At 41.6% G+C, this 25,637-nt stretch overlaps 2 protein-coding genes, 1 long non-coding RNA gene and 1 other non-coding gene across 7 annotated transcripts; 2 read left to right on the top strand and 2 right to left on the bottom strand.

The window, feature by feature from the left end:
- Window positions 1-502: 502 nt before the first annotated feature.
- trnai-aau (transfer RNA isoleucine (anticodon AAU)) lies at window positions 503-576 on the bottom strand. The gene has a single exon. It is a non-coding gene; the product is annotated as a tRNA-Ile (tRNA).
- A 319-nt stretch (window positions 577-895) lies between these two features.
- Window positions 896-3,238, top strand: si:ch211-67f13.7 (uncharacterized protein LOC565426 homolog). Of its 2 annotated transcripts, none has more exons than XM_049740563.2 (8): window positions 896-1,332; window positions 1,411-1,523; window positions 1,748-1,854; window positions 1,919-2,069; window positions 2,169-2,286; window positions 2,341-2,420; window positions 2,493-2,581; window positions 2,643-3,238. In XM_049740563.2, the coding sequence occupies exons 1-8, from the start codon at window positions 931-933 to the stop codon at window positions 3,176-3,178; spliced, it is 1,596 nt and encodes a 531-aa protein (XP_049596520.1). In that variant the 5' UTR covers window positions 896-930; the 3' UTR covers window positions 3,179-3,238. The 2 variants fall into 2 exon arrangements, with proteins under 2 accessions (XP_049596520.1, XP_049596519.1); XM_049740562.2 differs by having other exon boundaries at window positions 1,919-2,093.
- Window positions 3,239-3,242: 4 nt separating this feature from the next.
- Window positions 3,243-25,621, bottom strand: LOC125980904 (NHS-like protein 3). 2 transcript variants are annotated; one of them, XM_049740561.2, is made up of 8 exons: window positions 25,382-25,621; window positions 18,727-19,045; window positions 9,728-9,868; window positions 9,485-9,528; window positions 9,270-9,405; window positions 9,034-9,144; window positions 4,426-8,280; window positions 3,243-3,964 (listed from the first exon to the last, which is right to left on the bottom strand). In XM_049740561.2, exons 2-8 carry the CDS (start codon window positions 19,019-19,021, stop codon window positions 3,906-3,908), a joined length of 4,641 nt encoding a protein of 1,546 aa, XP_049596518.1. In that variant the 5' UTR covers window positions 19,022-19,045; window positions 25,382-25,621; the 3' UTR covers window positions 3,243-3,905. The 2 variants fall into 2 exon arrangements, with proteins under 2 accessions (XP_049596518.1, XP_049596517.1); XM_049740560.2 differs by lacking the exon at window positions 25,382-25,621 and adding an exon at window positions 23,842-24,026.
- On the top strand, window positions 17,027-19,482 carry LOC125980919 (uncharacterized). Of its 2 annotated transcripts, none has more exons than XR_007485819.1 (2): window positions 17,027-17,401; window positions 18,652-19,482. It is a non-coding gene; the product is annotated as an uncharacterized lncRNA (long non-coding RNA). The 2 variants fall into 2 exon arrangements; XR_007485820.1 differs by having other exon boundaries at window positions 17,027-17,730.
- Window positions 25,622-25,637: the final 16 nt, after the last annotated feature.

Raw genomic sequence — 25,637 nt, 5'->3', positions numbered from 1 at the left:
TTGGGGACCTTTGTAGATTAAATCAGGACTGAAACTCAAAGCCAGTGAGCTCCAAATTCATATCAACCCCATACGATTTTTTTCTAATGGATGACAACTTTTTAGGTGTTCTGCTTCCACTTAAAAGAATAAAATAGCTATGTGCTTGTTGTATCTAAGACAGCTGGTAGTAGCACGCCGCTTGGTGGCTAACATGCGCAATTACATGCTTGTGAAGACGCGAGAAACGCTCGTTATAAAGGGTAAAAAGAGTTCAAATGTGAATCTACTTTTTGAATTTTGGATGAACCACATGTATATTGTCCATAGAATATTGTGAATATCTATATATAGATTTTTTGTTAGTAATGTACTTAGTATAGTACCACAATCCATTGTTTTAACTGGGTAAAAAATCATTTTCCGTTTATACTTGGCTGAATTCAAATTTCATTCTCACGAAATGCCGAACTGTGTCCTTGGAGTTTTTTAAAGAAAAACAGAGGCAAAGAAAAAAAACACATGGCCCGTACGGGGATCGAACCCGCGACCTTGGCGTTATTAGCACCACGCTCTAACCAACTGAGCTAACCGGCCACTGTACACGTCGGTATGGTGTTTTACAACTTAAAACACACGTATGGCTGGGACGAGATGCTAAAACTAAAACAAAAAAAATCCCAGCTGCCATCTAGAAACATACATTATGCAGTACTCTCCTGTTCTATCGATTGCTTGAGCTAACACAGACGCCGCCAAATCCCAGAATGAACTGTTAAATTAAATTGAAATCAAATTAAATGTATGAAAACCACTAATACATAGAAAATACATTTTCAATGCGCCTGTAGTTTCCTCCAATAATGATCTTTTTTTCCACCCATCACCTCTAATAACCTCCAGCTGTGAACGTGCGTGGATTTACGCGCATATTACCCACAACGAAAAAAAATGACAGCAGGACATCCGTCCACTTTATTTTGTGCTTTATTACTTTTCACCCTCGGTTGCTGCAAAACGGGCACCGACGGCTCAACGTCTGCCGTATGGCGAAATCAATCAACTAAACCAGGCACCCCGAAATCCGAACCTGACCCAACCCACGTGAGCAAACCCACTCGTGTGTTACCAACTATTAAAAACACCGGTTTCGGCTTGACAAACCTTCCAGACGTCTCCGTGACTTGCTCCGCGTCCAACTTGCTCGTTCGGGTCAAGCCCTCTTTCTACGGCTTCAGCGCGGATGAGTCGGAGCTCCAACTGGGCCCTAGCTGCAGAAGCAACGGTATCCTGAGACCCTACGGAGACCTGCTCTTCAACTATCCCCTGACGGCGTGTGGCTCCCGGCAAGAGGTAGACCTATATGCATGCATATCCGTGGCCACTTTTTTTGTACTCAGAAATAACAACATATCCCTCCCATGACGGCAGTCGCAGCGCGACTTTATTGTCTACAAATTCACTCTCCATTATGAACCTTCAACCGGGAGGTTTCCAAGCGGAGCGTCTCGGATTGACGTCGACATTCAATGTCGTTATCAAAGGTATGAAGAGGTGACAAGAGTACTCATACTCGGTACTTAAGGAGAAATAAAGTGTAAAAAAAAAATAGGTAAAACAATGCAAGCCATTTAAAGTACCACATACACAAGGGAACTCAATGTGAAATCATTTATGAAAAAACAGCTAAAGACATTCAATTGCAAAACAAAGACTATTTTGTTATGAGAGCTTGACCTACATATATCTCATGCTCTTTTTTGCCAAGGTATGGGCATGTGTACCAATTGGCAGTCAAGCCCACCTGGACCAGCGCAGTTGTGCGTAAAACTCTAAGAGCCAATCCAAATGAGTTTCAAATCCATTTTATGGATGGTATGTCTAAATACAACTTTACATTATGTGCATCATATCACACTAAATAGTGTATCAAATTCAGATTCATGGAGCACTCCGATCAAAAATCAAGTGTTCCAGCTTGGTCAGAAGGTTAACGTCCAAGTCTCTGCTCCACATCTGCCCACTGGAAGGAAACTGTACATCAGCAGCTGCCACGCTTCACCGGACAGCGGCTCTTCATCATCCCATAAGTACACAATCATTAGCAATTTGGGGTATGGATTGTGTACAGCAGTTTATTATTCCCCCTTAGTGTTCCAATTGTGATGTCATGTTCATGCCATCCACAGTTGCATGCTGGACAGTAAGCGAGACCCTGGAGGGGCTTCCCAGTTCATCTCCCGTGATCACGGAACCCTGAGATTCTCTTTCAAAGCCTTCCAGTTCATTTTTGACCCAGAGAGTGAGGTAAGAATCAGCAGCCATGTCCTTAAGTCAAAAGTGACTCATGTCTGTGTTTAGATCAGCCTTCACTGTCAACTATTTGCTACATCAAAAGAGCCAGGTCCAGCGCAGAAATCATGCACATACAAAGAAGATAGGTGAGACTGAATTCTAAATCAATTTATTCTTCTCCAAGTGGATGGGGTTTATTTTTGATCATCTTTTGTAAGGTGGAAGGCCCTTTTGGGAGATGACTCCATTTGCAAGTGCTGTGATTCTCAGTGTGTGAGCTCCAAGTCAAAGAGAACAAGAATGGAAGGTACTCAAGTTATTGTTCTCTTGTGAATGTTTTTAAGCCACACGTTTGTTATTTTACAAAGGTTCCGTCAGAAGTGGCTTGATGGTTTCCGATCAGCCGCTTGTTGCAGAGGAAGGCTTCCTGCGTGTCAGAAGACTGAACAGTCCCATACGTGATGTGCTCAGGGATGACATCTCATGGCAAAATGAAGACATACTCGAAATTGATGGCAAAGAAGAAAAAGACAGTAAGCAAGATTATGGAAGACAAAGTGTGATTGTAGGAGAAAAGATAAGACATGACACGATTGCCTTTCCGAGTCAAAAGCCTGAAGAGAGAAGTTCGAGAGAGTTCACAGAGGATGGATCTGGAGATACATTGGAAGGAAGAGATACCAAACTGGTATTCCAAGAAGATAAAATAAAAGCGGTAAAGATGAAACACAGTTTAGCATCACAAGTCACTCTGCAAAGTGATGCACCACAACCTGATTCCAAAGGTGATAAAGAAAACCAGAATCGCTCGAATGGGACTGAAGGGACAAGAACGAAATCCTCTGACGTCCACGATGAGCTGGTAAATGATGAAGAGCCGACTTGGTATTTTACATGGACATAATTTGAATTTCATCAATCATTACACTCTGCCACCTCAATAAATTTGACAAATACAACAGCAGCAATGAAGTGTGTCCATAAATCTTTATTTTTTTTTTCCCTTTCATAAATGATTTATTTCATTAGTCTTTTAAAGTCTGAGGGGAAAGTTTCAAAGCAGAATGATTCCACTATCTGAGACATAACAGCAGCAGAAATTGTGCTCTAAATAAGGAATTTCGGTATTACTTGACAAGGATTATTAACTGACCCAGAATTACACAAAGGGTCATGCACACAGGATACCTGAAATTAAAGGATAACCTTGTAAATTGTTGCGCAGAGAACAAATATAAGTGATTTATATTAGAGATTGACACAAGTTTGTAAAGAGGTCTGAGGGGACTCTTTTTGAAAAAATAACTTATTTGTTATCTTAATGTGTTAGGAAACATCTTTGGTAAATTACTGAATTTATCGATATTAGCTGTATTTACAGAAATATGCCCCCGTGAAGTCCCAATGTCAGAATTCTGACAAGCACTGATTCAGCAGGACACAAATATTACAAACAGTCAAGGGCAGGATATTTCAATGTTTTGCACCAGTAAAGCTCAGAACACCACGTGGCGCGGAAAACGTACTGTATCTACAAAACTGTTGAATGTGCACACAACCCACACCATTTGCATCAAAGTGCCCCCCCATCTTAGTAATAAAAATCCATCTCGTCTTCAGTGTGAAAAGGTTCATGTCCCTCCTTCTTCAGCAATATCTGCCTCGGCACCATTTGATTTCTCTGCTGCATCTGAAGATGAGAACAGAAGTTGTTTTGTGTTTAAATTTTGATCAATGTGCTGCTTTGGGCACTGAGGTGACAGTCAGATATAAGTGTCTGATGCTGCCCCCGCGTGGCCAAAGCGGGAACACCAGAAAGAGCGTCTCGATGGACATTCAATTGATGCAGTGTGACAAAAATAGTATAATTAATTTTGATTCTGTATGTTTTAATAAAGTACAAAATTTGGAGTTAAATTTTTCCTCAAATTAGACATCTCATTATTATTTTTTTAAGGGAGATATTTGAGATACAAATATTTCAATTTACAAGTAAGGTCGGGGAATAAATTAAACTCATACCTCAAGGCATCAATGTACTCACCGTAATTAATCCTTCTAAAATATTTGGCATTGATTATGGTTGCCCTATTCCAACTCGACTCACATAAATTCAGATACAAAAAAAAAAAAAAAAGATAATTTTCTTACCCCCGATGCTGTCGGACTGTGCTGGCTGTCCCGCAGTCTGCTCCATTCCATCGCCGTTCTCCACATCTGTGGACTTTGTTTTGGGTTTCTTTGCAACCGGTGGTGGCATCTTGACATTCTTTGTCAACTCGACTTCCTTGACCATCTTGGTAGAAATGTTTTGGGCTTTCGGTAAGGGAGCCTTGGTGTCTAGCCCCACCCTCTTGTTCTTCGAGAATATGAAGCTTGCTGTGCTGGTTGGAGACTGACAGGGATCTTTTGGGGATGTAGGGGACTGCAAGCTGAGGCGAAGTGCGGGGCTGTCTTTTGATCTGGCAGCTGTCCGCATGCGGATGACCTCCTGGAGGTTCATGGAGGGGGGAGGAGAGGTGATTGTTGCCGGAGACTTGAGGGCTGCCGGTGATGGTGCAGGTGGAGGGGGAGCAACAACAACAGGTTCGGGCAACGCTGGTACGGAGGTGATGTCAGCAGGTGAAGATGTGGACGTAGGCGAGGATAAGATCAAAGATCTTCTAATGGGCTTCTGTGGGGCCTCGTTATTAGCTTGGGTGGATGGGACGAGGTTGTTGGGTTGTTGGATCGTCTTTACGTCTTGAGCTTGCTCCTGAGCTGCAGGAGGTTGGGGGCTAATGTTAACAGACCGCAGCTTGACCATCTGAAGAAGGGAAGGGGTAACCACAGAGATGGATTCCTCATGAACATTACCAGAAGAAAGTTCAGGGCTTTTGTTTTCTGCACTTGCAGTGTTTGTCTGGTGCAAAAGCAAAACGTCTTCAGCTTGAGCTTGCTCCTGAGCTTCAGGAGGTTGGGGGCTGCTGTTAACAGACCGCAGCTTGACCATCTGAAGAAGGGAAGGGGTAACCACAGGGATGGATTCCTCATGAACATTACCAGAAGAAAGTTCAGGGCTTTTGTTTTCTGCACTTGCAGTGTTTGTCTGGTGCAAAAGCAAAACGTCTTCAGCTTGAGCTTGCTCCTGAGCTTCAGGAGGTTGGGGGCTGCTGTTAACAGACCGCAGCTTGACCATCTGAAGAAGGGAAGGGGTAACCACAGGGATGGGTTCCTCACGAACATTATCAGAAGAAAGTTCAGGGCTTTTGTTTTCTGTGCTTGCTGTATTTGTTTGGTGCAAAAGAGTAACAAGACCCTCAACAGGAAGAGGTGGCGGCGCAGGTGGAGATGGCCGCGGTTCCTCAGGCCTCTCTGGTAAATTTGAAATGGCGGCCTCAGTGTTTGGGACTTCAATCGCAGTTGAAGGGAGAAGTTCTATGGTTGGCGGAGGTGGAATACTTTGAGGGGGAGTAAGAATACCCTGACATGAAATCAGCTGACTTTGAGATTCAGATGAGATGCTCTCTTGTTGAAGGATGACCTCTGAGCCCGACTTCAGGGATTGACTTGGGGGTGGCGGTGGAATGCTTTCTGGTGGATACAGTTTGGAAGACCGGGTTTCTTCTCCCTGTGAATTCTTTTCTTGAGAAGATACTCTAACAGTCTCTTCAGAACATGGTGCTGGTTCTGGAGGCACGTGCGCTGGAGGATCTTCTTTGACAGTGACCAAAGGTGGAGGCACGTGTTTTGTTATCAGAGAAGGCAGTACTTGAACCGGTCGTGAGACAGACTCTGACGGAACTACTTCTGGGGGCGGTGGAGAAACCTTTTGAATTATCGAAGAGACCTCTTGATGTGTAGAAGTAATGACTTCTGTCATTCTCAGAGGGCTGGCAGCTGGAATTGGTGGAGGCGGGGCTGCATACGCTGGTGGAGGGGGGATATTCAAGGGAGGTCCAGGTGCTACGGAATTTTGTGGTTCAAGCTCCGTGGTCACAATAATTGTCGGGGCAGGTACGGACCTCGTTGGAAGGAACCCCACGGCACTAACTAAGGGTGGCGGTGGAGGAGGGAAATCTACCTCATCAGGTACGCTGAGAACTTGTATTATTGGTGGAGGTGGTGGCGGCCATGATGACTCCGGGGACGTCGGATTCTGTTTGCCGGGGGGCTCTGGGGGGAAGTGTGCAGGAGGAGGAGAAGGGGACGGGCTCGTGCGTGTTAATGAAATGCCATGTTTGATATCTACTTTAGTATGATTACCCACACCGCTCCTCATCGCCAACCGTTCCTCCCTTTTCTCGACAGCTTTCACTAACATTCCATTCAATACGTCACTTACGCGTACCTTTTCGTCACTGGCTTCCACTTTGCCGTTTCCTTCTAAATCTACATTCTGAATCAGTCTTTCATTGCTGATTTTGTGAACCTCGTTCACATTCAAAAGTGCACTTTCTTGAACTTTCTGCGTTCCTACCTCAGTTCCTTTCGTAGACTCCACGGTTGCAATGGGATTTTTTAATTTTCTTTCTCCGTTTGAACTTTTCACAGAGCCCTCTGCGGACACAGTTGCAGAGGACCTCCTCCTGTCTTTCGGATTCTTTTTTATGATGGCATAGACGTTGTCTGGGGCTGGGGGTCCCAGAAGCAACTCGAAGGTGCGTTTGCTATGAGCCCAAACTTCTGGAGGAGGGGCTGGAGGTGCATGGACTTTAGGGTGTGGAGGGATGTCAAAGAGTTCTCTCAAGGTCCTTACAGAGGGGCTGACACTTTCACAATCTGTTTCTTCTATTTGAGACTTTGATTCCTTGGAGGATTTGGTGTTTTCAGTAGTTTCCAAATGTGTGAGGGGCGATGAAGAGGAGGCACCAGGAAATAACCTTTGAAGCTTTGCCAGAATTCCTCTTTTGTTTTTTGGTGAAGAACTGTAAGGCTGAAGTTGTGGGGATGTACAGTCTTGGCTGGAGTAGCCACTGGACGGGGAGGTTATTTTGCTCACTTTATTTTCCTGTGGTGGTTCCCACTTTTCTTGTGAAGAAGAAACTGTTTTGTCCACCTTGGCTGAGTCACCAGCCATTGGTGATTTTCCCATGCGAAATATGACCGAGCCGGTTGAATCTTCTAGAGAGCTGGTGTCTCCGTTGTAGCCGGGGCTTTCGACGGCCCTGACAGGAGAAGTCTTGGGCTCATCAGTTCCCCCGCTTAAAGCTGAGCCGCTTTGATGAGAAGACTCCTTTGAAATGACCACCACCTCTGCTAAATCTCGTGACCGCCGTTTCATCTTGTTGTGCAGAGAATAGGAGCGGCTCGGCGGGGGAGGCGCCCGTTTGGATTTCATAACAGAGAGGCTGCGTGCAAAGGGCCCCTCCTGCTTAGCGCCACGTTCCTTATTGATGAGCTTGCCGTTGACAGTGATTATGGTGGCATCTCTGTCTTGTGAGGTCTCCTTTCTAGAGATGTTCCCGCTGGAGATGGTTGACGAATCCGACACCAAAGTCTCAGAAGACTCAGAGTGGCTCCAACCAGAAGCGTCTGACAGGTTGTAGGGGTTGTGACGGCAGGTTGAGCTGATTTTGGAGATTCTTGAGGTACGGGATGGGGAAGGGCTGGGCAGATAAAGGCTGCTCTTGCTGACAGTGCGGAGGCTATTGCGGCTTTGGCCTCGGCTGATCTCCACCACCTCAATAGATGGCGGCAACACGGCATTGGGAATGATTTTGGACATGTAAGCAGCCTGAGGGGAGATGGACATGACCGGGGAGGGCATCTCTTCTTGGCTGTTGGCAGTGGTCATCGAGGCAACGGCTAACGACCGAGGCCTCTGCCCATCCAACAAGTCAGGACCCAGTCGGCGCAGCAAGGCCAGGTCATCCAAATGAGCAGAACAAATCTGTTCATCTTGGTCCTCGCTGATGACATTTTGATCGGACTCCGATCCTTCTGGATGCTCACTGTCACTCTTGTTGTTGAAATGCTCATCCTGGTTTAACTTGAAAGACATCGCACGGCCAACTCTGTCCAAACCTGACGGAAGGAAAATTCATTAACATAATAACAAACATTAACACAAACAACGGCTTCTGATAACCGATACACAGTTGAATGTTTTTGGGAGTTGTGTTGACTCGGGGTTCCTGCCTCACATACCGTATTTTCCATACTATAAGGCGCACCTTCAATGAATGGCCCATTTTAAAACTTTGTCCATATATAAGGTGCACCAGATTATAAGGCGCACCTTCAATGAATGGCCCATTTTAAAACTTTGTCCATATATAAGATTTATACATTTGGCACGCGGGCCAGACTTTGGACACGCCTGCTGTAGTGGCTCAATATTGGTCCATATATAAGGCGCACCTGATTTATAAGGCCGGCTTTTGAGAAAATTTGAGGTTTTTAGGTGCACCTTATAGTGCGTAAAATACGGTACTCTCTTCAAAGTCTGGAACGTTTGAGAACACGTTGCCTCTCCCCTAGTCGTAATAGCCTCGCTCTGCCCCGGTCATCATGATAACGAAAGCCTTGCTGAACAGAGTGAGCCATGCATCATTTGCATGAGCCATAACTACACCTCCATAAAGACGTGGGCGGACTGTACAGTAGGTGCTCTACCCATTTATCTTGTTTTGAATCAAAGTGGAAAATAATCCCGCCTTTAAATGTTTTGTACCTATGTGAATCATATCACGGTACTTCGTATGTGAAATACGCTATAAATAAAGCTGCCTTGCCTCAAAATCAGATATGATTTTCCGTGATGAATTACAAACATACCAAGTTGTTGTTGAACATGCCGAGGGATGCTTCCCACAGTCTTCCTGTGTCGTCTTCGTGTCCGGCCTTTTTCTGACGGCTTCCCAGAATTTAAAGGCCTGAAAGTTGATCCTGTTCAAACAGAAAGAGGCAAGAAAAGTCTCTTAAGTGTGCCCCTCACCAACTTTATGATCAAAATCATCACTGTTTTTCCAGAAGTTCCAGAAGTTGTATATTGTGGTTTATTTTGCAGTTACCTTGCCTGGTGAGACCAGAGCGGGAGGATCTTGTGGACGCAGACGATCGCATAGAAGCAACAGAAGATGCGTCAGGAATGGTGCTGTCAGTCGTGAAGCCTCCACCTTCCCCATCTGTCTGGGCTGTCATTGTCGACTGACAGGGCATAATATAAAATCTTCAGAAACTAGATTTAGCCTAGAAATTATGAAATCTAAATTGCAATGTCACTTACAGTTGTGCTTTCGTTATCTCGGAAGTCCACTCCAGCATTGTTATCTGGGAAAAGAGTAACAGTTTTCGGAATAATAAGGCATCAGATTTATAAAGCGCTTTTCTAGATACTCAAAAAGGCTTCACTGTGGATACATTTTTCATGCACTCACATATTCACACTCTGGTGGTAGCAAACTATGTCCAACCACTACCAAACAGTGTCACCTTTTGAAGCAGAGTTATGGCATGCAGCACCTCTTACCTTCCTGTTGCATCATTTTCAAGCCTTCCAGAGCCTCAGTGTGAAGGTCCTCAAGGTACTTGGGCCTGCTGGCCTCGATGAACACGTTCTCCTGGAGCAGCGGAGGAGGCGGGGTCTTTTCATCATGCAGATTTAGCACAGCTTGACAGAGAGAGAACAAGAAAGCAAGGGGTGATGGTTAGCATTGTTAATCTAACAGATTAGCTGCCCATATGGACCCCAAAGAAGGAAATTATGTTGTTACTATTTAAACCCAAACAACTAAATGTTATAAGCACACAACAGAAAGAATTATCTGAGCCATTAAACCTTTGTTTCACACAGGATTAAACTTTGCCTTTGACAAAGGTGGATTATCAAATAAAAAATCTACTTTCCTGCAATTAATGATGGGATTTACACATATTTCTGGACTAGATTTAATCTCATTAGACACTGAAAAGGGAATTCATTAAACTGTCACATGTATAAAAATCTATTTTTGCTCAGGTAATTCAGCAATGACATAAGAACCATGGATTCAATCCAGAAAAAAAAAAAAAAAAAATCTGATTTGAGATACAAATGACTTTCGGTCACATGTGAAGTTCAAACATAAAAACCTGAAGAACCACTTTGAATGGCTAATGAATGTGTCGCATTCTCACACTCGGATCACAGCTGCTTTCCATGTTACTGCACAGACACAACCACTTGCACAGTGATGTAATTCTGGTGAGACCTGCTAAGACACTTTTATGTCATGCTGACAGCCGCTCTACATTTAGCCACCTACTATCTTCAATTTGACCCACAGTCACTGTTAAGCCATGCTGGAATTAGCCTCACTTGCCACATGCTTAACTGTTAACTTCCATAACTATTTTGTAACAGCATTCCATGAGGACTATACATTTTTTATAAACAATGTACCTTTCTCTCGTGCCGCATGTATACATCAGTTACCGGGTCAAAATGTGGAAATTGACAAGTGTCATCCACAGTGAAGCTCATTTTCATGAAGCAGTCCTGCTCTCATCACATAAAGCAATCTTATTATTAAAAGGATAATAATCCATGTGTTGCCTTCACATACCTTTCTTCCTGACTGTAGGAAAGCAGTAGAAATTAAAACTGAGGTCATTAGTCAAAAGCACCACCATGACTTCTTTTAGAATCCAAGTCAATGATCCAAAAGTGAAACAAAATGAATGAAATGTCTTAAACTAAATAAAATTTTTAAAAATCCACATTCACTGTAAACAGACAAAATGATTATCTGTGTTGTTGCTGAAAAGTTGTTTTTGTCCATTCCATTCAAAGAGGAGAATGTCCCAACCGCTAATGGACAATCAGAGCTCAGGCGTTAATCCTGTGCAGCCTAATTCCTGCCATCCCTCTTGCTGCCCATCTGCAAACACCCTGATTGGTCAATGGGGATCAAACATTGCTCATACATGTAAACAAAGAAAGAAAACTTGTTTTCAGGGAGTTGTTGAACAACAGATACTGAATGGAGTTCCCCCAATTTAAAACAATGTCATTGTAAAAACCTGAAGTTTCCTCACGAGTTCTTATCCACAAGGGGGAGCATGTACACTGAGGAAATGAATCCCTAAACCGAGATTAAAAACATGTTTCAAAAGAGGCCTGAAGCTCCACAGCACATGGTCACGCATGTGAAACGTGTTCCTGTAGTCTTGGGACAAATTTGTTTAAGATGTAATAATGTACACAGGCAGCAATAGGAAACCATTTTATTTGTATTCTACTCAGTAAAAACCCTGATAATGAGTTGACGGATTTAATTTGTGACTTTATTCAGTTATTTTCTATTTACCTCTTCAGTAATCTATTGTAGACTTTCTGAGCCGGTGCAAAAAGTTCTCATGCTTGTCTAAAATAAAAAGCAGTTCATAGAAAAGCAGAATTAAATTGTACCTGATAAATAGGGAAAAACAAATAAACGAAGAAAATTAGCTGCATAGTGGCACACATAGTATATATAGAGTGGGTTGATATGGATACACAGTGAGACAAGAGTGTTTAGTTACCATGACTGAACACGCTTGACAGGACAGGCATGGGCGGGGTGCGACTGGCAGTTAATGAGGAGCTTCCTTAACTATCACTGGTTAGACTCAAATATGTGTGCATATTAATCACTGACCTCTTAAAAGCACCATCTGTCCGTGGTGGATTGACAGTATTACCAGGCTGGAAGTGATTATGAATCAAATCCGGGCTGATGTTTACATCTTGGATTTGAATAAACTTCCTAAATCCACTGGACATGATCCCGTGTAACCAGTCAATTCAAATTCCAGAGATCAGCCTCCAGAAAGGCAAAAACATTGTGTGACAGATAATCTGTTTATGGGAATATGATTACATTCAAGAGACATACTGTTGATAATTATTCTCTTTCTATTTGGAAAAAGAAAACAGGGTTTCAAAATTATGTAAATAAATGAATTGATGGTCATAACATTAGGTACACCACATACTGTAGAATGTTCCATATATTTATGATACGGGAGATTTTGACAGTGTAGCTAATGAAGTTGTTTGTTTACATTAAATTTTAAAACTTTCCTTTTCATTGATAGTGAATGACAAAAGCATCGTCCACTTGAACTTGGTCACAATAATACAGTCATTTAATACGGGTCATACTTGTTACACTACAAGGTCGATTTTACCCACCTGATGGTCTGCTGTATAAGAACTTTCCTAGCATTTTTTAATCAATTTGTTCAAATTATTGTTGACTTTGAAAAAAATCAAATTGACCTTTGCTACAAATCAGCCTGACATATGAAAACACTTTTTAGACCTGCACAGTACTTACAATGACACCATAATGACTTGTTAAACCTACTGTTGACAAGTGGGGATTATATTTGTTGCTGCTACATAGGGGGATGTCTGACATTATACTATATGCACCACTAGAAAAGTTTGATGCAAATGAATACCACCAAAATAGTAAAAAAAAGTAGCATTTTGAACTGTTTGTAAATGTGATACGACTTTTTCAACAACTGCTTCATGCACATAGTCTCTATACCTCAAAGACCCTGCCCTATAACCTTTCCCTTTCAGTTCTGAGACCCGCTGGCTTTTAAATATTTTTGTGAACCAGAGACAACCCCCCCGAGGCCTGAACACAACCACAGTGGCAAACATGAATGGCCCACTGACTGACTGTATTAATGATTAAAAGATTTGCACTCATGACATCAATAGCTACACCAGTGACATTCTATTAAAATCCAAAATACAGTTACAGTATTCCTAAAATGTTATGGTTGAAAAAATAATTGGTTAGTTGATTTGCAGTTAATATATTTAATAATCAACATCTCCATTGAGTATGATGCATTTTAGTGTATTTTTCATGGATTTATTCTATTTTTCAGGGTCCAAGAGTTATGTGGACACTTAAACCATCCATCAACCATTTTTAGATAAACAGTGTTGTCGAAAAGGTCTGTCAGGGCCGTCCCCACACAAGGCCATTCAAACCGCGCCAGACTTGGCGGCCATTCCACCTCCCTTCTCCTGTCCTTCACCCCATGCACACTGTTTTTTTAAGCATTCAGAATTCATCTCATTTTGCCATTGCACTATACAATCCAATTGGGAAAGGTGACTGTTGCCTTATATGATGTGCATGCCATTGACCAAGCCTGTTGTGGCCTATTACAGATGCTAAATTATTGTGTGTTTTATTATAAGTCAATCCTTTCACAGAAGTCATGTTCCAAAACTTAAGGACTTGATAGTATAATCAAACATCAGCAAGTAACCAGAGTCCAATAAAAACTGTGCAGGAGAATGGAAACTATTTAAGCCCTCTGCTGTGTATGTAAGTAGCTTTACAGACTCTTACTGTATATGCAATAAAATGGGTGTGATGTTAGAATGCTGTGTCTCGCTATAATGGAGTCGAGACATGTTTAAGTAAGACTGAGTCATTGGAATATCAGAAGAGTGTGAGATTATCGCAGTGGGTTCCTGACCTTGAGAAACTTCTGTGTGCTAGGAGTGGAAACAACCGGCACCTTTGTTTTACTGAAACCTTTTGTACTAGTGTGCCAAGTTATCATCCATCCTCTGAATTCCAACTCCTAAATCTTGTGTCTTAGTGTTCAAAAGCACTCTGCATTTATTAGTGAGTCACAAAACACACTTATCCGTCTTTGTGTGTACTTGCTACACCGCACCGTCAAGCATTCTCCTTTATTGACAATAGTTACACTGTAGCATATTTTGCAAGTGAACCGTGTGTGATGTCATCAATGGAGGCCAGCCAGCCGTCTTTTTAGCTAACAACAGACAACAAACATTTGTAGACTGCAGTGAAAATATAACAGAATAAAAGGAAGTTGGAAATTGTAACGATTTGGGTGTGGTCACTACCCCATGCAAAATAAAAGGCCCATGGATATATGCAAAAGTTAGTTGCCATGTATATGTATCATTTACTTTCAGACAAGCTAAAGAACCTCTCATTACATCATCAAGCATCATCACAGCACACGTTGCGAACCATCTTGTCTTTTAAAGACTGACTTGAACCTGTACTCAAAGGACAACGCCTCCCTGAAGCCAGTGCATACTAAAAATGTTTTCAATCACTTTCCATAATGAAAGGAGTGCGCCAAACCAGTTTGTCCTTATCGTTATTGCGTCATCGTCACAAAGACAACAATGACAAGGTAGTTTGGGAACCATCAGTGTGATAATAGTTGTTTATGATGGGGAAATAGTCACGTTGGAACAGATCATTAGCATTATTTGTTTAGCACAAGCCTGTCATTTTATTGGGGCTTTGGAAAATAGTGCTACATAAATTCTGTCTAGCAACAAATGACCGTAAAAACGTGTGACCAGGAAAAAAACATCTGAGCAATTTTGTAGATAAATATTGCGCCTAAAATGTATTATTTTTTTCGATGATTAAGTTTAATTCATCGTGTAAAAAGTTTTTTGTTGGTGTTTTTCTACTGTTGTCTGTATAAGTGTTGACACTGCACAACCTTTTCACCCGAAACTTCATTTGGCAATCAAACCAGAAAACTTGCGTACCAACTTGCTTCTTGGTGGTAAAAGGGTAAAAAAATTTGAAAGATGACATCATAATCCCTCTACGTTTTCTGCTGCACAAATGCCTCTTCTTTCACTTCCCCAAATAAAGTCAGTATGATTCATTTCCTTGCCCGCCATCTCACAGCTAAAAATGCCGCTATTTTTACACAAAGCTGACGTTGGAACTGAACAACCCGTGTTTGGGACGGTAGCAACGACAGCACACCTTTGCACAACCTGGCAATCTATGGCAATCCACCCAATCGCACAAAGGCTCCTCAAATCCTCCCTCCTCGGACAAATAGTTTTGTAAAGGTCAGGCATGTGAGGAATCTTAGAATGAGCCTTTTGGAGAAAGCAGGTGACCTGCTTATATCTCAGGAGTGTATAACCGCAACTCAAACCGTGCTTGCGCCTAAATGATATTTAAACATAGCTTATATCAATTTGACTAGTGGGAGTGCTTTAATGTGTACTCAGAATCAGTACACTTCCCCATCTTTGACACACTTAGAGAAGAAAAACTTGTTTGCTCAACATGGTTCATGCACATATATTATAGTTGCTGTAAGAAAAATGCTCGTATATGTACATATGTAATTGATGTGATGACAGAAACAAACACAATTAAAAATGAATCTCTTTCAAAAAAGTCAACAGCACACTCCATGTGCAGCGTACAATTATATAATTCATGCAATTGCTCCTCTTATTAATAAAACCTTGCACACCCCACCTTGCACAAAATAAATAAACTGAGCAACTAGATCTAGAAGTGCTTACTTTTTGAAATACACAATGTTGATTACAAGGAAAAACGATGCAGAATGACACTAAAAGATCCAAAAGGTCAGAGGTTATCACTTCAATCCATCCACTGTGCTGTTCAAATTCCATCTGCCTTGTTTAAAGAAAAAAAACATTCCTAAACGAGGTGAAGGGTCAGACAAACTTTACCATCTCAATCAGGGGTCACAAACGCGTGTGACACGACAAGCTGCCAGAAGCACAACATGGAGGGTTACTTGTTTGACTTAACCTTTCTAAATAAGTTGATACATTTGTGTAATTGTATTGTTATAGTATACAGAAAATGCGTCATTTAAAAGACAAACCTTTATAATGAACCAAGTGAGGTCCTTGGTTTTACTCATCTTATTTTGTTCGTTGGAGTTCTAATTGTAACATTCAGGTTGTAATCAGCACAATTCTTAGATATTGCTATAGTCGCCACATTGTGATCCTTGGTGGGTGCCAGTTTCTCAAAGAGGAGGAATGGTGAGGTCAGGAAAAACAAAACCTCTTGTTCCCTCATCAATGTAACAGTGCTTGGCATAGCTTTTTTAATGAACTGGCCGTGTGCCAGGCATTGAGTGACCAGGAGGCCCCTTTCTGGCATCAGTACTCATCATCATCATAGTGGAGGGATCTAATTCTCTGAGCCAGTGTGTTTCACTCTAACGGGTCCTGCACCTAAAATGTGTTACTTACAGAAAACACAAGGAGAGGAGTTTGCATTGCTTGCTGCCAATAGGAACCATTTGTATACAAACTGTTCATTGCTGAGGGTTGCAGAACTCCACAGAGGCATCATGGTGCAATGATCATAAATGAAACTGTAATTATTATTATTATTATTGTTATTATGTAGTAATTATACTATATTATTAATATTATATTAATATTATTAATATTAATATTATTTATATTAATATTATATTATATTTCTCAATGTCGTATGTGGAAATTGTGCAGACAGAAATAAACATGGCCCTGCTTACGTGTTAACGTACAAGCTGTCTTTGCAAAACGATATCTTCTTATCAGCGGCTTAGTTTACTTTCTCTTACAAAACTGAGCTTTTTGTTGCAGTCGCAATGAACCGCATGGGGCACTATGGACTGCAAAAGTTGCGCAACAAATGTCTGCACGCATCAGACACTTCATTAGGTACATATAAACTAAAAGGAACTAATGCGACAGCTCTATCAACAACCTTTTTACAAAGATAACACGCCTGAGAAAATAAAACAACGAGCCGCATCGTCTAGGTTTCCGTTATGGATTCAAATAGTTATGTCTGGACATGTGTTCTGATTTAACAGTTGTGGAAGTGAAACATCTGTGCGAGCTGACATTATTTTGGGCTCTGCGGAAATCCCCTGACACCTAACATACTAGGTTTTGGGTTCACACTTTGAGAAGTAGCAGTGAGCATAACAGACAGACTCTCTCTCGTCTGGAAAGTAATCATCCAAAACAATAAGAGTGCTTGCTGCCAGAACAACATGAACAAAAAAAAAAAGAAAAAACAGTCCAAAGCAAAGCAGTACTTTTGTGTTTTTTTGCAAGAGCCGCCTCATTTGCAAAAAGCACTGCTCTCGTGTGCCTGATGTTTCTTTTTTGATTGTACCTGTGACAAAGACGTTTGAGTAATGGCCATGTTAAATTTAGCATAGACGAAAGTATGCCATTTTCCAGTTGACAAAACGGAATGCACAGACTATGAAAAGAAAACTGGTTTGGAGTTGTGGAGCCGGCATGTGCAAGCTCAGACAAGAACTTCTGCACACACCTCTGGGAAAAGTCACTTTTTTGCAGGTGAGTGTGAATTTTTTTTTTCTTTTTTTTTGCTGTTTAAAGTCTGTGTTTTTAGACCGCCTTCATACGAGAGTGTGAGTGTACCCTCACGTCTGAAAAAGCCCTGATTCACAGAGTCTGAGAGCAACACTTGGCGGTGTAACACGAATACCGGGTAAGGCGGTGATTGTATCACAAAATGGGATTGAGCAAAGAAAGCAAACCTAAAGGTTAGCAGGTGAGCAGGAAGCTAGTCTGCTCAAACAGCACTTCAGTGAACAAACATGTATGCCTGGGGCGAAGGAGCGAGTCATTTCACTGGTTTGCAACAACCTATTGAAAATGTTGTGGTAAGACATTTGTGTTATTTTGTATCATTACAATATTTCAGATCAAGTCATATTTGTGCATAAAACCGTTTCCTTATTTGACGCAATACAAAGATATTCAAAACTAACTGGTGATGATTTCCCAATACTGGCACAGGTAGCTATTAAATTTTGCATGACTGAGGTACATAACCGGAACATGAACAAATCATCAGCCCAATTTGAAAGGTGTGAAGGAGAACTTGCAAATGTATATTTTATCCTTGATCTTGAACTTGAGACTTAAAAACAACAGAAAAATGGCTGACTACAATCGAATGGTTATTGGACAACTGTCAAGGCTGTATTTGCAGAGTTTTGCTTTTTCTGTGGTTTGCTGTTGAAGGAAAAGCCTCAACAAGGGGATATAAAAAGAAAAAGAAAAATAGAATATACTCCAGTTACATGGAGGAACTTATTGTCAACAGAAAATACTTGGTATCCTTTTTGCTACTGTAGTGGGCTGATGTCAAACCCAAGGCCCAGGGGCCAGTTGCGGCCCAGCATATAATTTTATTTGGCCCGTGAAAACATTTTAAATTGTCATGTATAATAAATAATGTTGAGGGGTTTTTTTTGGGTTACCGTTATTGCAGTAACTTGATCAACAGTTCAGCAAATGACTCTTCTTGACTTTGGATTTCAAAGATCTATCAATTTGTTGTGTATTATGTAATAATATGATGAAACATTTGGGTTAAATCCGGCGGAAGCCGTAACCCCAAAGTGGGCCGCGACAAAAATGAGTTTGACGCTCGAGTGACTTAAATGACTCACGTGAAACAGATCTGCGAAATGAATTACATTGCACCATTGTCATCTTGTATTGTTTGCATATACAAAAAGTCAGCTTACGTCTCAGAACAAATTGTATTCTACTTTGTTAACTTTATTTTGTTACAGCAAAAGTCAAATGCATGAAGAAAACTTGCAGCTGTAGCAAAAAAAGAAAACTACAGGGTCGCGAGGGCTTCTTACCATGACTGTTTCCTTGGATCGGAGTCTGTCTTCCTGACTTGTGTCGTCCCTTGTTCCCACTGTGATGTGAAGCCACGTGTCCATCCAAAGCCAAGTCCAACGCAGGGCCGAGACCTGGGTTCTGCCCATTAGAGTCGAGATCCTTCCTTTTTTTGCCCTTTAGCCAGCCCAAGGCCCGGCCCAGGGAGCGACTGCGCTTTTTCCTCCCCTTTTTATGATGCTTCTCTTGGGCAAAGATCTCAACCACATCGTGGGGAATCAGCTCCCCAAAGCCCAGCGAGTCGCGGTTGGACATCCCACCACTTGCTGGATTTGAGCCCTGGAACGGACACACACACAAAAATAATAGGTTTGTTAACAATGCTCGTGTTATTCCTCAGTGTCTGGTTGGTAGGTTTTAAAGATTCACTGGATATGCAACAAAAGTAGAGTGACATTGACGGATTATCAGCGATAAACAAGTTTGAAACCTCGGGTCCATTTGTGTGCCTGAGTTGTGTTTGTGCTACTTTGTGGGCACGACTCACTGAGGCGGCCACACGGCAGCCAAACTTGGTCCCCTGTCCAGCCTCTAAACCAAACTTCACAGTTTTGCAAAGAAAGACCTGGCACCGCTCCCTTCATTCCTCAACATGGAGTCATAACTCACAAAGCCGCACCCCACAGCGCACACACAGCGCACACTACTACACACAGGCACAATTACACACAACCAAGCTTAAAGCAGGAAAATAAACAATCCCTGTTGTCCATCAACGTTCGTATCAGGGACGTTTCCATGTTATTTAAAATCACCTCGGCCGTTTCATCTTTGGTCATGATCTCATCACCATCCTTTATCCTCCTCCACTTCACCTGGATTTAACTACTACTCCCTCCTGGGACTCTGCAGCATTTACTGGGCGTCTTCCAGCCGCATACTTTATTGGATATTTATCTCCCGCTCACAGGATAAAAGTAAGAATGTGCTTCCACAATGACAGCAGTAAGATCAAGTAAATAAGTGAGGAAGTAAAATCTGACAAAGGTTGGGTAAGAAAGAATCATAAATCTTGGCTTGATTTGTCAAGATCAGTTGCTCAATGTTGTTGGCTCATGCTATGCAGTTAAGCATGCTAACCAGCCCCCCCTCGAAACTAATTTCAGCATACTGAACTGAACAATATAACGGGGGTGCGGTGGGGGGCATACTTGTGTCCTTCAGCGTGAATCACACTGAAAGAAAACATTTCCAAATAAACCCCGGTTGTCAAAGCAGACATGCAGAATAAACAGAAGAACCCATTTGGATGCAACATGAGGAACATTTTGGGCAAATTAACATTTTAGCAATCACATCTTGCCAAACGTCAGTGAGGGAAATTCATGGGAACTAGAAAATATGCCTCTAAATGCCATAAAAGTTAAATGTGGGTCTGGCCTCTCGGTAAAAGGGTGATCCACATAAAATATGCACACAGCAATGCATGCAGCGCTTAGGTTGTTTGGGGGTTGCCTTAGTTTCACATGGCCGAGTTCAACTTGTCCAGAGCATTTCGAGTTTGAGTGAGTCATCGAGAGAAAGGCCTTTAAAAAGACAATGCATATATCTTGATGAGACAAAATTACCAGGCCAACCTTGCTTCGCTGATCCCTGTGTTTCTGCGGCTTTGAATTACAGTCATTTAGCTATGACGAAAACCTGTCCATGTGTATTGGAAGAAAAAAGTCAGACGTCTCTCTATGGAGACAGGGGCTGGTTCCTTTGTTTACAGCCCAGGGGCCGATGTGAGCGCCACAAACTCCCTGATTATTTGCTCCAAAGAGGAACCAGAGAAGTTCCTCTGTAGTAGGATGTGGCGAAAGGACCACCCAGTGACTTAGCCAGCAGTCCGCTCTCAAGGACTTGACTCACGATATTTCCACGGTTACACTTAAAAGCCTCCCAAGTATTAGTCTTGCAAACCCATTTAAAAAAAGAAACACGCACTAAGAATAAAACTGTCAAACCCACAAAATTGATAGGATCCTTTTATTGTACACTTAGCGGAGAGGTTTACATAAGCAAGCCGGACGAAATGTTAAAAATCTTCACTGTCGAGAGGATCTTTTACAAGAAACTCCTGCATTGTAACACGTACGTATATCCCATTTTGTCATGAAAACTTAGCCGCAGTACAATATTATTCATGCATCATACTGCATCCCTCCCTCATACAAGACAAACACAACCTGTGTTTTTTCTAGTCATGCTAGTCATGCGTTCCAACCTGCTGTTTACTTATCCTTCATAATGGACGTTAGACTATCACTCTGGATAGGAGACACAGTACGGACCCTGAAACAATGCAGTGGCAGTATACAGAACATCTAAAAAGTTGATGCACCCCATTCAAATGCCAGGTTTTTGTAAAGTTATAAAAATAAGATCAATAATTAAAAATTAACATTATGTGTACAACTCAATTGGAAATTATTACTTTTCAAGAGGGGAAACAAGTGAGAACATGTGGTTGCATAAGTGTGCACCCCCCTGGTGGGAGGTTTGATGAGTGAGGAAGTTGCACATAGAGAGCTTTGGGGAATCATTGCCTTTCTATACCAAATTTGTTTTATGTGTGGTCCCATGATCGCAAAATTAATTAATAAAGTTGTACTATAAGTCAAAGGTCACATTAGCGTTGAAAAAAGTTTTGAAGCTACTTATTTTTGTTGCAGTTTTCTATCCTGGCATTTGTGTTGAGTTTATACTGACTGTCCAGCTTGTTAGTCAAAATGTGTGTGAAGGGTAAAGTTTAGATAGTCTTCTTCTGAATTCCTCTTTTTGAAGTAGCACTCTACAACTCGTACCCAAAATCCGCATTCCATAATCGTGTTGGCAGCAGCGAAAGATTAGATTTGAAACATCCGGGTTAGCATCAGGGTTAGGCTTCTAACAGCAACAGTGAGAGTGAAAAGATAAATCTCTCACTGAACTTTGGTAAACGTGAATAATGCAAGGTCCATTTTGGGAGGGGGGTTAGCAGACTGATTTGTGTGGATGAACCACTGCCAAGAGTGCATGGCAGAACATAACGGCAGCCATCTTTGTTTGGACTACAACAAACTCAGTTTAACCATGAGAACGTTCACATCTACATGCTGTGGTGCCTCACATGGTCCTGCATAGCAGTTCCGTGATCAGCTGGATATGGTTAGATGATGTCTGTAAGCGGGAAATAACACATTAGAAACCACAATAGTGTCCTTAAATAGTAGTTAGTTTTGGATCGTTTCCAGTCTCCTTTCACCACTCATGCAGATGTTCAACTTTGCTTTGAATACAATCGTTGTGAGGATTCAACTTCACGTATGTATACACTGTGAAAACACTTATTGAATGACAAATACAACAATAGTGTGCAACTTGGAGAGTTTCAATTATGCCCATCAACAATCTATACAGGTGGATCCCTGCTTATTATAGCTGTCTCACAGTTCAGAGGTCGTGAAGTTTATATCTGGGGTTCACTTTCATGTTTACCGAGTGGACATTTCTTGTTGACTGACCATCAGTCAGCAAATTACATTTATTGATGATGTTATATTATGTAAATAGTTACTTTCTAACTAAAGATATTTATTTTTTGTGAAGTCTCTGTTCAAGTTCAGGGTTTTTCATAACATGGAAGAAACAGATTAATATCAATATGCAACAACTTGGATAGCTGACACGCAGCCCCATCTGATACAGAGTTAGACAAGGTATGGGTACTTTTTTTTTTTTAAATTATTATGGAATCACATCATTTTTGACATCTTAACAGGATGGTACGGTACTTGGTTGAACACTATATATAAATTTTAATACCAAAAACCCCCAAACATTGCTAATATATGCATACATTCTTACAGGACTGCTTAGAATGTAAATTCTATGTGGCCAGATTTATCAAGGTAATGGGCCGTATGTGGGCTGCGTGCCATATATTGCCCACCGATGGTCTAAACTACGGTTCGTTGGTTTTACAGCAAAATACAAGCGCTACTCATAAGTCATCAGTAGATATAGTTGAAGAACTAACTAAGATATCAAATGATAGGAGAACTTTTGAATTTCCAGTCTCCCGCAAATTGATTCCAGACAACGTCATATGATGTCACTTTTGTCTCAAGCAAAGGGGATAAAGAGAGAATGCAGTCTTCAATACAATGATATACTGTAAATAAAGCATAAAAAGGCTACCGAAGTGAGCTGAGTAAATTTTGTCATGCCATGAGTCCACTGTAGCCTTGCAGCAGCATGTCTGCTACGAGAACAGGCTGCATTCCTAAGAGATTGATAATTACCCACTGAGGAACACTTCCATCCAAATTTGCTTTGCACCCTCCCACCATCTCTGTCTGACTGGCCCACTCCCTTCTCCCTTTCACCACCTGACTGTATCCTCAACTTCTACATCCCTTCATACACTTGAGCACGATGGACCAGACACATGCCGCAACAAGTCAATGGATAGAGTGGAGGCCTGAGTCATTTGAAGAAAACTAACATTAACTGTAACATATTTTCTCTGTGATCAAAAGTTATTCATTTAGATTTTGCCTCACAATAACTGTTACTAAAAAGAAACAGTGCAATTTGAAAATTGCAGTCTAGTACACTGCAATGTCAAATTGAAATGGATAAAGTGTTCAGTCCCACATCACTCACACAGCAAGATACAAGATTAGAATCATTTACAGAGAATGCCTTTCCTGCTCTTCTTGAAAATAGCTCAAATTCGTCATTGTTGTTGGTGCATACGCATGTACCGTACGACACGCTCTCAAAACTAAATTGAGCCAGTCTAACAGTCGAATGAAGATTATTTCATTAATTCATATATTTATAAAACATGGTAGCACAAACTTGAGTAAGTAAAACTAGCCATGTTTGTGCATGCCAAATATTGTTTGTGATAAGAAGCTGAGTTACTCATCAGCTAAGCCTATTGATCAACATTGTCACTCATCAGTCTTGAGTTTTCTCCTCCGCTCACTCACACTTAATCTACATACAAACACATGCTCACATGTCTACCTACTGTAACTAACAGCCTGTAGTTCTTCTAAACGCCTCCAAACCCAAGTCAAACAGAAATAAAAAAGCTTCACCTCAGCAGGAACCATGTTTCTGTCTTCTTCTGTCTTCAGCCCCGTCAGTGTTACCGTCTTCTCTCGCACTTATTACTGAATATCTCCCTTTCAAGCAGACGCATCTGCTGTGCCCGAGGTGATTGCATAATTCACCTGTAATCTCCATGGGTACGTACATACATGCCCCGGCATGGCAGGCTGGCGAAGAAGGAGCACCAGTATGCGACACACCCTTTCTAAACAAATGGCTCAGCCTCTGCCTCACCTATAGCCTAAAGTACACCAACTAAAAAGACTTTTCCTTCCAGTGAGACCTGATATGTTGGTACTAGTTCTTTTTTGTTCTGTTTTGGTTTGGTTTGGCGTAAGGACAAGGCTTTTATGCTAATAAAACAGTATGTTCCCAATAATGTGAACAGAAAATACTAAATTAGCTACGAAAATAAAAAAAGGCTTCAAGCTTGTCACAATCACACACAACGCATTCAACACAAATAATTTTTGTAGCCAACAATGTTCTTTAAGTACAACCTATGGTGGGGAATACAGTGATCCCTCGCTACTTCGCATTTTGTTTATTGAGGCTTCACTACATCGCGGATTTTTTTTCCAAATTAAAAAACAATTTAAAAGTCAAAATAAAACTTCTAAATTGAGGAAACATGTGTCTAACCTTTAGGACAATGTAGTATTGCTCCAAATGTTCGTTTACATTCCTTTAGAAGTCCGTTTTCGCGTTTTGGCACGATCGCGAATTAGCATCTTTCCGCTAACTCGTTAGCCTGCCCAGTACTTCTTGTTGGTGACTGTACTTCGCGGATTTCACTTATCGCAGGTGGTTTTTTGAACCAATTACCCACGATAAACGAGGGATTACTGTATCTTGCTTTTCCCAGTTGTCATCATGAACGCTCCATGGTTCATGTTCATCCGTATTACTGCTGCCCCTGTTGTTGCTCGTTTACATTGCTTTAACGATGTAGGTGTGTCTCAAAAGTTGACAAAAGTGAGGCAAGTGTATCATGACTAGTAAGGAGTAGAAATGATCACATTTCTGTTTTTTAAATGTGGGGAACAAAAATTAAAAATTCAAATGCAGCTACCTGAAAAATCTACTTCTGCACAGTAAGTATTTGTACTTCGTTACTTCGCACCGCTGACACACGCACACGCACGTCACTGAATGGATTAAGCCAAGTGTGTGAGCTCAGGCCAAGCCAGTGATGAGAAACAACACAATAGTCTTCATTGTCATGAGCTCCGCGGTTGAGAGAAGCGAGACAGGTCTTAAATTACCTATACTTGGTATCCCTCAAGGCCAAGCTGAGCAAATGTCCCACACCTACTTTTTTTTTCCCATACTTGCCTCGACTTAACCTGAATCAATTTCTCACATTACACTTTGGTACTCGAGCGTCACCATCTGAGCGAGCAGGGTAAAATCGATTGAAAGGGTGATTTAATTCATTTTTGGTGATTTTAAATTAGTGTATCAATTCCATTGCAATGTGGCGCAGCGAAATTGAAATTCTAACTGTCACCCAAAGAAAATGCTTACCTTGATAAACTTTGATGATTTGGATGGTTTGATGTTCCTTCAACCCCTCTCCATTTGCAGCCTTGCTTTCCACTTTGAGTCCAAAACTTTTCAGCGACCCGAGCATGCAAACTTCAGGTGAGACATTTCCGCAAAAGGCATTGAAGAGTCTGGAAGGCTACACTGCATGCGAGTGTCGACGCGCTTGGTTCGGAGGTCAGCTCAAGTTTTTATATCCCAGCTGTCAGCCGTCTGATGACGCCCCGCCGGGTCGCGG

The sequence above is a fragment of the Syngnathus scovelli genome, chromosome 14 (genome assembly GCF_024217435.2).
Source record: "Syngnathus scovelli strain Florida chromosome 14, RoL_Ssco_1.2, whole genome shotgun sequence".
Lineage (NCBI taxonomy): Eukaryota > Metazoa > Chordata > Actinopteri > Syngnathiformes > Syngnathidae > Syngnathus > Syngnathus scovelli.
This window is presented reverse-complemented; position numbering and strand designations above follow the sequence as displayed.

Coding starts and splice junctions, on each gene's coding strand:
- si:ch211-67f13.7 (XM_049740562.2), top strand. CDS start 931: ATGACAGCAGGACATCCGTCCACTTTATTTTGTGCTTTATTACTTTTC. Junction 1,855..1,918: donor TCAAATCCATTTTATGGATG/GTATGTCTAAAT, acceptor TATCAAATTCAG/ATTCATGGAGCACTCCGATC. Junction 2,582..2,642: donor AAAGAGAACAAGAATGGAAG/GTACTCAAGTTA, acceptor TATTTTACAAAG/GTTCCGTCAGAAGTGGCTTG.
- LOC125980904 (XM_049740560.2), bottom strand. Junction 9,406..9,484: donor GAGATAACGAAAGCACAACT/GTAAGTGACATT, acceptor ATGCCCTGTCAG/TCGACAATGACAGCCCAGAC. Junction 9,145..9,269: donor CTCTGGTCTCACCAGGCAAG/GTAACTGCAAAA, acceptor CTGTTTGAACAG/GATCAACTTTCAGGCCTTTA.